Below are 12,230 nucleotides of genomic sequence, written 5' to 3'. Positions count from 1 at the left end.
GGAGAGGAGCACCACAATAGGCATTGTAATAATCATCGTAACCCTCTTGTCATTGTAAACCTGTGTGATATTACGACTTTTTCATCTGCAGAACAAAAAAGACGACATTATGAAGAATATTGGTAAGCAAATAGGCCTGACCACCATTGACTGCCATCGTATGGGCACAAAAAATATATTTTGTGTTCTACAGAGGAAAGAGTCAAATACAGGCTTTAAATGAAAAGATGGTGAATAAATAATGAAGGTATTTTGATTTATTATCCATTAAAGTTATTATATGGCATATGGCGTAGCTCTGAAACCTAAGTCCAGCTGGTGCATATTCGAAGTAGCATCACAGGAATTAGCATATCGGTAGGTAAATAAATATTTTTTATTATTTTGTGAGCTATTCCATATAAATTAATAAGACCGACTCACCTGCTCCAGCAGTTTTCTGTATCTCTGGGTGGCTTGTTGGATGAGATCCCGAACAGTCCATCCTTCCTTACATGGAACCACCAGACCAGTCCTTCCAAAAGTCACTGTCACTTTCATTTTTAATTCAAAAAGTGGAAGATTATTCCAGATGTTTTCTTCACCAGGAGCAGGTGTGTGTATCTACAGCCTAAGACCCAACAATTGTCCTCGTGCATCCAACTATACACGATTAGAGATGACAGGCACCTACATAGAAGATAAATAAACAGCGTTTGAATTAAACACATTAAAAGTCATAAAGACAACTTCACAAAACTGTTTAAATGGAGAAAACAAGGCGTGAGAAACATTGGATGCTGGAAGACAAGTAAACATTATGGGGTGTGTGGTGTCGCACAGCTGGAGGGAAAAGTTAAACGATCAGTGCGCTATCGACATTACAATAACTTACTTCGTGTGATTTATATGATTATTATTATGCGTTTTCACGAAGAGAATAGTTAATGCTCCGTATACTTAAAAGATTTTACCTCAGCTGGCTAACTTGTTAGCTCGCATCGCAACACGTCTTTAAAACTCAACGCTAACGTAAACTCTTAAATCTAGAAAATGCACGGAAAGTCAAGAGGATAAGACGCTTGCATGCGTCCACGTGTCCTTTTATACCACATCAAATCTGTTTTGCACTCACTTGGAAAATAAAAGATGGAGAGACGAGCAGGTTAGCGGCAAAAAGTTTAGCGACGAGTCTTTGAGTGACGTAAATCACGCGATCATCGTGCTGCCTGTCGACAAATACTCTCGCAAACGTGCATTTAGTTATGATAAAGGGCACACGGGGATGTTGTTTGCATCAGTATTTTCCCAGGATGCAGTTGCGGGTCTTTCGCCATTCCCGAAGTTCCCCAGCAGCAGCTTCCAGCGGCGTTATCCCAACTCAAGTCAACTCTGGGCCACACACACGAACTTTTTTAAAGGGCCAGCGCACACTTAACACGCGCCATGCGTTGCTGCAACATTGCCTGAAGGTTAACATACTTAAATCTAACAGCTTTATTTTAGCTGCCACATTAAAACACTCCAATGGCAACCGTAAACCATTCCCTGTTTTTACCCAGATATACATTCCCCATCATTTTATATAATTACTGTCTTATAGTGTATTATGGGCTTTATTGCTCTGCTGTTTTCCACAGGTACCTATTGAACCTTTTGACCAACATTGTAAAAAGAATTGTTTTAATGCTCAATGAATGTTGACAATAAACAACGTATCATCTTTTCGACATTAAATCTATTATCTTTGCTAACATTGTATACGGTACCCTAGTTTATTATGAAGGTCATATTATTGTTTCTTAACATGTTGTTAGTCTCAATGAAACCAAAACGGAAGTTTTGTAAGCATTTAATATACACAGTGTCTCACGTGTGCCAAAAAATCTCACATTTTGATGAGATTTTCTGCACCTCAGCTTCGCATGAAGAAATCTGTTCAATCCTCTACATTATAAAAGATCCCAAATCTGAAATCAGCCAGTCATTCGTATCTTTACTATTTCCTACATGGTGAAAGTCACAGTAAACATGCAACCCATTGGGGCAAATGAAGTCTGATTTCGTGTCACACGAGCCATGTACACATAGTCTACAATACATAATAGTACAATATCGTTTTGAAATTACACGACACAATAATATTTGCGTTCCACTTCAATCGGCCATTAAATAGCGTACGATTAAAGGGTTGCAATACATAAGTGTGCAATTCTTGAATCTGTCTATCCATCTATTTTTTTCTGAAGTCTGTCTATCTGTCCGTCTATGATTCGTTTTTTAACTCTTTGTTTGAGAGGAATCAGAGGCAGACCTACTTTGACTCCTTCGTACAATCACTAAACACTGTGTGCTGTTAAATCATTGCACTCAAGTATAAAATCGTTTTTATGGGTCACGAAATAAAACTTTTACTTGAAAAACTTGCTAATGAGACCCCGAAGTGAATGCAGGATTTTTGAGGTTGGTGCTGAATAATTAAAACGTGTCCAATGAAATAATAATTTGCAATGCAGACGTAATATTAACTTGAGAAATAGATTTCATGCGAGAAGAATCGATGATAATAGTTAGACACTGGGGGCAGTTGCACATTTTATTGAACCTTGATGTTTGAGAGCACAAGAGTTTCTTATTACAATAAGATGTAAGAATTGCTGGGCTACATGTTTTAATTGTGCAAATCAATTAATAGAGCACATTCTGTTTACTGCAGTGATTCTTCATTCTTCAGGGAAATTATAACATCAGATCTTCAGATGACTACGCCATCAGCACATTTTATTTTTAGATGCAAAACACCCCGAGATCCAGAGATAATGGTATTCCACAAAAACACTTTCCGTTTCATTGTGATTCCATTGTGAGCATTGCTCTCACTTATTTGCTGGAGATAACTGGTTGAAAAGATTCGTCGTTTTTCTGCTTTCACTCATCACTCACTGCATCAACCAATTTAACACCTTATCCTAGGTTTACAAATCACATCCTTCACCCGTCCTCATTTAGCTAATGCTGCTTCTTTTTGCATGACACAGGTGGCTTGCTCTTATTATTCAGGAATGTATGTAAAGAAGTCTTCAGTGATAAAAAAATGGTCAAAAATTTAATCAAGCTGTCATTTTTAAAATGTTTCATATGTACCATTTAGGTACAAATATGTCTGGTACCAAATACCTTTAAAGCCCCAGTGAAATCAAAATGAAAGTGTTTTTCTTTTTTTTAGTAATGAGGTAACCTTGAGGACATCAAACTGCAATGCTCCTACCCGCTGACAAAATTCCCATTTAGAAGATAAATCCGTTCAAAACTGATAGTTTCCGTGACATCCCGCTACACTTCAGCCTCAATCCGAAGAGTCCCGCCCCCTTCACTGTGAGAGCTGCTGAAGCGACTCTTCAAATCAGCAACTTGTTTGACATTTATTATTTCCTACATGGTGAATGATGCATAATACACTAGATGGGAGAAAGGGGATGATCCATACAGAGTAAACATTAAAGGCTTCATTTGGGGTAAGTGTCACGCGAGTGGTTGCGCGTGAGTGTCCTCCGGTTAAGAGACACTATAGCTCAGAGCTGATCATAGGCTTCGCCGAGAAAACAAATCTTATCTGACCCGTTTCAAGTCTAAAGAATATCTTAAATGTTAAGGCTCTCTGGAAGAGATCAGACATCACATCCTTGGTGTGTAAAGGAGAAGACAAACGTCAGTGTCACTCACCAACCTAAGTCACAAACTTCAAATGACACATCACTGGTAACACTGATCTTCTAATCATTTTCAATAGACTTTTACACCACTATCGCATCCCAAGGCATTGCAGTGGGGCTTTAAAGTACTAATATGCACTCTTGAATACCAGTATATACCATAAAGGTACTAATATGGACTTTTTACGTGCACTTTTTGAAAGGGTACCGCTACTGCAACAGAATAGTCCAACTATTCTGGACGGCAATGTGCCTTTGTAAAGAAACACCTTAGGCCTGCCCACATGCACATATCCAATAATAACCCAAAAATGCTTCTTTGTATGTTGAATGTAGAATGTTTGTAAAAACACACAGTCCATAGGCCGGCATTGTTGTTTTGGAAATACTTGCGCATGCCTACAGATTGAACACATAATACGAATGCATGACACGTGACAACAGTGTGTTCACAGTTTTGCGTTTATCAAACATTATATCAAAAACTTGGTGTAACTTTTGGTGTAGCTTTTGTATGAGGTGTCTATGTGTTTTTTCGGATTTAAATTTAGTTTTTACGTTACTGTTTTCCTAAATGTTATTTTATTTGAATGTCTGTTTCCTTTATTCCTTTTTCTATGTAAAAGCTTTGAGAATCTGCATGAAAGGCGCTATATAAAATAAAGTTATTATTATTATTCTATTAACTTTCTGCTTAAAGAAATATAATTAAAACATCATTCAAATATGTGCGGTCTTTGTGGTAATACTTTCTTTTTTATTATCTAGCTCATTTTCATGTTTTCTTCTTTTTATCCAAACAGATGTTCTCATTGGACTGATAATTCAGAGTATTTTATACTGTATATGACAAATAAACTGTACCATGTGTCACACGGTGTGAAAGCAACAAATTAGAAAACCAACCCATTAATAATATTTAATGTCATATTAATATTAACATATATAAATATTTATAATATAAAAAGCATTTTCCTACATTTCTGCTTTCACACTATAGGACACAAGCAGTTTATTTGTCAACTAGCCATATACAAAGCCTTTTTCACACAATTTTTCAGCAATCTTTTTCGCACATATGTTTTCTAAAATGAATCACTAAGATGTTAAATCCACGAAACTTTATTTAAAAGCAGTCTTAGGCATTCGTATCAAAATAATAGAAAAGTAATATCATTTAGAATCATTGGAGACTGGATGTCAAAATACTGTAATTTTGTGAACTGTTGCTTTCAGACCATTTATGGAAATGTGACCTGCTATTTGTATGTAAATTGCCCATGTATATTTGACATTGGCAAGCAATGTATTTACGTTCCTCAATGTGCGATACTGCTATCATTTTACAGCCTTAGCAATTGACTATGTCTACACCACTGAACAAATGAACCAATCAGATGGCTTACATACCCGGTAAATAGATGGCACACCTTAACAAAAAAACACATAAGAGGGCACATCAGCCCCTACAGGGGAGCCAATGATTTGTGACCAGGGCAGATAAGTGTCATCTGATAAACAAATACAATCTTACATTCAAATCAGAGGATCTCCAATGCAAGCATAACAAATATCTATAAAATTGAAATGGCTTGTGCTGAGTTGAGAGATTGCATTATCGAGCAGAACATCTGTAACAGAAGGTGTGATTTTATGTGTATTTTAGGTCTGCGCCACTGCTTGTCTAGACCTGACCCCTGCAGATCTACACTCTGTGTGCTGCACGTACGCCCAAGTGTAAATGCGCTCCCACTGTTCGGCAGAGATGGCGAGAACAAATCAATGTGTCTGTACAACATGTCCAAGCCGAGGGATCGAGGCGGGGGGTGATCGTCACTTATGACTTCCCACTGAAACATTACATTTTCCTCTTTAATTTCCAGTTACGTGGCATTTTAACCATCCCAGCGTCCATGTTTTTCTGGGATTGCCCATTCCACAGAAAATAGCGTAATTAACCACATGGTGGGAGAGAGCAGATACAACAAACACCTGTCATGGTAAAGAGGGATGAGTGTTTATAGACGGGTGGACTTGTGTGGGAGATCTACGTAAACCGGTTTTGCTTCAAGAGCTTGATTTTATATTGAACATCAAGCGGCGTCCCAACGCAGAGCCAAATTGATCAACTACAGTCATAAGTTTTGATGGTGTTGAGTAAACAAAATGTCGAACATTAGGATATCAAACATTGTAACTTACACCTTGACTTTTTGAGCTTTACATTATTTACATTAAAGTCCCTGTGAACCGGAAGTTGCGATCGTTTTTACTTCCGTATTCTGCTGCATTTCCGCGTGAAGGAGTGGGCGTGGCTCGCGTTTTTTACAGCGAATTGATAGGATGTAAAATAAGGGTGTTGCATTTTTAAATGAAACTAGCAGCTGACTGACAGTTTTAACAGATGCTCCGTCCAAGCCGTCTAATTTCCGTCAATCGTCATTTCAGGGGGGAAGTGCATTTTCAGATTTTAACTGAACATTATGAGGGTACATGATTTTGAAAAGAGAATGACAGACATTGATAAACTAGTTACTATAAATGCTGAATGAAAAAATAGGAATTTAAATTTTAAATTTTTTAAAAAGAAATTAAGATTTGGCTTAAAATACTTAAGCAAAAAATTGTGTCATCATTTATTCACACTCTTGTCATTTCAAACAATGCCAGTACCTATTAACTTCAATTGTATGGACAAAAAAACAAGTCACCGTTGTTTGGTTACCAACATTTTTCAGAATATCTTTTTTTGTGTTCTGGAGAAGAAAGAAAGTCCTAGACGTCTTTAAGAAGTCCCAGAAGAAAGATGTTTTGACACTGATAAATTTAAATAAGTAAACCCGCATTTTAAGGCTCAGTTCGTAAAATCCGTTAGCGGCTAAGCGCTCAACTGAGACTTATTCAATAACTCCTGTTCCAAACACTGTTATTCTGTTTAAACTTTCATTTAGAAAAAGTTCAATACTGCAGATAATTGGTTCTAGAAGGAAGTAGAAGACAGCGCTCGACTATTCTCTTTGCCAAGTCAAGTAATTACAAAATAATTTCACTTAGTCATGAAGACAGAATGTGCAAGTGAAATATTATTGTTTGGGACATTCTGTTTTTACAAAATAGATACAGACTCTGGCTTCTATATTTGCCTATTCGTGTTTCGGTCTATCCATTATCTTGACATTTAGCATGACAATCTACGTTAACATCTATGTTATTCCCCATTTTTGTCTTGCACCTGACATCGCTTCAGAATCAGATGCAAGGTCCTTGAGAATATCCTGGAGTCTTGAATGCTCCATAATGTTATTGAAATGTAAGAATAACTGTGTGAATGTATTAAGTTGGTCTCATTTAGAGACACAGCACCTATGAGTGCGACTGAGGAGATATATTCCTGGGGACGATCACAGGAACACGCACACTCGCACCTGTGCTTAATAGACCAAATTTGCACCATGTCACATAAGATTTTTTTGTGCATACCGAGGAAGGTGTAGAAAATAGGCAGGCAGTAATTATATCGGCAAAGGGACCGTTATGAAATTAATTAGGTTTATCATAATAAAGAAAAGAAAATTGTTCATTCACCTTCTTCTTGATGTAGTACTGTGTAACCATGGCAGCGAGTCATATTAAGTGTGCTGTCACCGTCATTTCTTTCAAAGGAGAAAGGAAAATACTTGCACAATGATCACAATTATTTGATCTTATTGAACACCTTGTCTGCATTTATCCATTTGATCTTCCAATCTTAGGTTTTAAAATGAACATCAGTGAAATTTAGAGATATTTATTTTAAGTTGATTCTTAGAAACCATGATAAATACGTGTTTTATAGGTATTCTTTCGTTTACATTGCATTGGATTTATACCAGAACCTGTAAGCTTGAGCTCAGCATTATGCACTTACCAGATGCTGTTGTAAAAATACACTGTTGGCTGTCATAAAGGTTTAAAATGACATTTCATTTTTAGGTAAACTATTAATTCAATTACAACAATATTCATAAAGCAAATTGTCCGTGAAAATGTGAAAGAAAGAGGAAAACAGGCCTAAAGTATTTAAATGGAGAAATAATGGAAAGAAATTATATTTGTAATTGTAATTCTGGCCTGAGAAGCCATATATGTTTGTTTCCGCTGGTCAATTGCACGGAGAAATAAAGAGAGTTAATCTATAGCCATGGAAGGAAACAATAACCCGACAGGTCACCACTCTTGCTCTCCGCCAAAAAATTAGGGATTGTCATGCGTGAGGCAAATCATTTTTCTTTTCATACAGAAGCAGATGTGGACCAGAAAGAATGTGACTCATTGAACTTACCTCAGATATTTTATCCCCCCTCTCGATTTCCCCCGTTACCCCTCCGACCCTCTTGATCCTTCTTAAAATGATAGTCCCAGCTGTATATGGACCAAACAGACTCGATTAAGTTATGCAAATGTATTAATTGAAATCCCAAACCATCCTGACATTACACTTGACCCTATTGGTCCATGGAAAGGAAAGCAATCGTCATGTAGTGTTTGATATTTCAGAAATGTGTTTTGCCATCTGAAATTTGTCATCTGAAAATGATTGAGCATACAAATGAGAGAAAGAAAAATATTCAGAATAAATCAAAGCAAATATGGCATTTCCGATATTTGTATATGCTTTACATTACATGCACATTATACATTTCAGTATCAGATGCAGATTTAATGCATGATTTGAACTGCAACTAGCATAGATAATAAAAATCGGCGTATCGCCGATTCATTTTCAATGAACAATCATGTCTTGCTCCAAACATCACCTGAGGTGAAAACATCTCCTGATTTCTTTATTTCCTAGCCTCGTGCCTTTAACGTTCCCATTACAAGTCATCACTTCCTGATCCTATCAGTGAAAACTGAGTTGTGATTTATAGCTTCTGCTTTTCTGGAAGAGCTCGATGTCTTCCTCAATGAACTCAACATGTCTGGATCTGCCGTGACACTGATGTCATCAACAGATCAACACCAATATATCGGTTTAATCCGTCTAATGGATATAAGAAGTTCAATGTTGTTTGTACATTGGTATAGTACAGAGTTTCTATGGTTACATTGGATAACAATATCTCTTCAATGCTTCCTTGCACATACAGCCAAAGAGAGATCACTCCTGTTTTGCCAGAAATGACACACTCAACAGCAATGTGAAAGACTGAGGGAATGCAAATATGCATAAAAGTTGTAAAAAAAACATGCTTTTTCCATCATATTTTGAATTGATCCTGAAATACACGTAAAACGAATTATATTGTCTTTTTAAACATTGTTTTCTTGAAAGTATTTAAGATCTAAACATTATTTTAGCAAATTGGAATTATGGAGAAATGTTTTGACAGAATGAAACAAACATGATGATTTTACTTATACACACACGGTACCTAAAAATCAAGTTATAAATGATATGCATAATTTCGACATTTTTCTTTGATTAATTTGACAGATTATTGTTTAACAGATAATACATGAAAGAAATCATTTTTTAACTGTCAGCTGGATATTTTTGGAGGGGCCCAAGCTGTTTGGAATGGAACTTTTTCCACATCAGCATATTTCCTTCATTTTTTGGACAAGTTTACAATTCAATTCTAAGCTTTCAAAATAATTTTCGTAAAATTAATTTATTAATTTAAAACGAATTAATAAAAGATAGAACTTTCAGTTTGAGGCGCTAAATAAAAATATATTCCGTTCTTAAATTCCCATACAATCCATACAATTACATCACTTAAAGGGATAGGGGATGTATCCAAAAATAGAACACAATTCTGAAATACCCTCAAGTGGTTCCCAACCTGCATACATGTCTTTGTTCTGTTGAACACAAAGAAATATATTTAGAGGAATGAAATTTATAGGCATTACTGACTACCATGGTTAGAAAGAATTATTGTATATTTTTGTTCTGTCGAACACAAACGAAACTATTTGGAAGTATTTAGGAAAATAAACAATTCTGTGGCACATTTGACAACCGTTGTTATGCAAGTCAAGTCTCAGTTGTAAAGATTCTTCCAAACATATTTCATTGTGTTCAATAGAAGAAAGAAATGAAGTTGGGTTGAGTAATTCATGAGAAAATTCAATTTCACTTTTAAATGAACTATCCCTTTAAGATTGAATCCCCACAAAAATCCAAATCATTGGATTTTCACTTAAGATTTAGAGTTCTCTAATATACTGACACATGTTACAGTTTTAAACCTTCAGGAGGTTATCTCTACAAAAACAGCTTTCTGGTCGCAGAGCTCCGGTTTATGGTAAACAGCGCCCTCTTAAGGTTTACAGGACACCAGCACCTTACCAAACAAAGCACAAGCCAGCTTCCTTCCCCATCAGCACAACCTGGCACAATTAATAATATTACACGAGAAAAGGGAAGATACATTCCCTTCCACAGTAGGTTTGCCAAGCACACGGATCTCTGAGCCCTGTTGTGAACACACATGCATTTGTCTTCAATTAAATATCGTGAAGTATTTTACACGGATATTTCCCCCCCTTTCCCCTGATCCTAATTAGTCCCCCACACATGGATCCGATAGGATTTGGTTGTTTCGCAGGGTTCACGAAATCTCCACATGAAAGAAGTGACACTTTATGTTACAGTCATTGAAAGTGTAAATGAACCCAAGGGGTTAAAGGAGAAGCAAGCTGTCAAATTTCCATCAAAACCCATAAAAAGAGGTGTTAAGGGATGCAGACGAGCCAATTATATATAAGTGGATACAACTGCTCTACTGCATGTTTGCATTTTGAAATCATACCATTGCATCCGTTCAGTCATTTGCACTAATGCATACTCTCAATGAAAACACCTGCTGGACTGAGAGTGCACCTTAAACGCATTTAAGATCTAGATTCACTTCACTTGACCTCCTTTTGGAACATACAGTCAGCAACGATTTATTTTCTTATTTCTGATTTGACGGCTACCAAAGGTTTGATGTAAAAGCAGGCCACATGAATAAACATAACAGATTGAAACATATTTATAATACGGCGCTGAAGTTATTCCCTGGTGTCGCTCTCTGCGAGTGTTTACAGACTCCATTGAGCTTTGGTGGAGACTGTCTGTTATCAATCTGCATTTTCTAAGCCCTAAAATCCCTAAAATCCCCACCCCTGTTCTCATCGCCGCACATAAGAACCCAGATTAGAAAGTGGCTGTACCTTCCTTCGAGAATAAGAGTGAGGAAAAACATGTAAGAAAGCAGGAGGAAAATTCACGCAAAAAAAGAAGCACTTTCAGCAGACACATCTCTTTTTGACACATTTATAAACTGCTGGAAAAGCATAAAACACAGTAACGTGGCAAAGAGGGCTGAATATCTCCTTTAACCTGTAACAATGGAGGCACAAGTGAATGCGGTGCAGGAGTTCAATTGAATTTTTGCAGCTGGCCTGGTCAAAAGGGTCATGAGACTTCACAGTTGGAGAAAATCAGTTTGACTTGGCATTCAGGCCTGTTGTGACCTTTTACTGGAGAAACTGAAAATGAAATGCTTTTCGTCTTCCAAGAGTTGCTTTTGGGCTGAAGAAAAGCCGATCTTTGATCTACTATAACTGTAAGGTGTTATGTTTAAATGATAGTTCAGCTCAAAATTAAAATTCTGGCAGCATTTGTGACTACTTTACTGTAGATTTAGTTACTGCTTAATACTACTTTTCAAGCATTTTCAATTTGGGTACAACTTTACTTTAGTCAAAATTAAAACACTTTGGCCAAAGAAGTATGTACTTCTTTGAAAGCTTGTCCTTAGAGAGACCAACGCAACACTGAACCTTCTAGTATTTATTTCATCTTTCATTCTTCAATTCTTCAACTTTTCCGTGTGATTTATGTTTTAAAAAAGATGTTAAGAAACAGCAAACAATCAAAATAAAATGCACATAAGCTGTTAGCCGAGAGAGAGTAACCTCTTTAATGGGCTTTAATATCGTCTAAAGTGTTTTTTAAAACCTCAATGTGTGCCAACTTGAGTTCACCAATTGTCCAACACCGATGAATTTTAATGTTTCGCTCACTGACTCCATATCTAACCCTCCACAAGCATCATCTAAACAAATCTCCTCAATAGAGAATCTTTCGATCTGGCTCTCCGAATATCCAGCGGTTTCACAGAGCCGGCTGCGGTTTCCATGGTATCGAGATGACACCATCTTGAACTTGGCACGGTGCTATCACAGCACGCCCTGGGAGAGGCCCAGGAGTGGGAATAGATAATTGGCTACAATAAGAAAAGGTATCCTCACATTCTAAGATGAGAGCTCCAGCCGCGTCCATAAAAATATGACCTCTTCAGAGAGACAGGAACAGCGTGTTCCAAATGAAACTGATTTCTTCTTTCTTTATCCCTGCTCGGATAGAAAGGGGGGAAGGGGGACGGGCGGTGATCGTGGTGGTGGGTTATGGATAGCTCTCTGGCAACCAAACAGATTGGCTTGTCATATAGGGAAAACAAAATCCCCTCAGGCAATTTGGCTGTCAACGGATTATCCGTT

At 37.0% G+C, this 12,230-nt stretch overlaps 1 protein-coding gene across 1 annotated transcript in view; it reads right to left on the bottom strand.

Annotated features, from left to right (window-relative positions):
* Positions 1–1,370, bottom strand: part of pard3bb (par-3 family cell polarity regulator beta b) — a 287,217-nt gene extending 285,847 nt beyond the window's left edge. Inside the window, exons 1-2 of the mRNA XM_079465100.1 lie at positions 1,115–1,370; positions 424–669 (exon numbers count right to left, since the gene is read on the bottom strand). Coding sequence (XP_079321226.1) covers positions 424–540 — 117 coding nt within the window. The 5' untranslated portion in view covers positions 541–669; positions 1,115–1,370. The remainder of the gene's footprint in view (positions 1–423; positions 670–1,114) is intronic.
* Positions 1,371–12,230: the final 10,860 nt, after the last annotated feature.

Source organism: Barbatula barbatula, assembly GCF_947034865.1.
Source record: "Barbatula barbatula genome assembly, chromosome: 9".
Taxonomy (NCBI): domain Eukaryota; kingdom Metazoa; phylum Chordata; class Actinopteri; order Cypriniformes; family Nemacheilidae; genus Barbatula; species Barbatula barbatula.
Note: the sequence above shows the minus strand (reverse complement) of the source record. Positions and strands in the feature narration are given on the sequence as shown.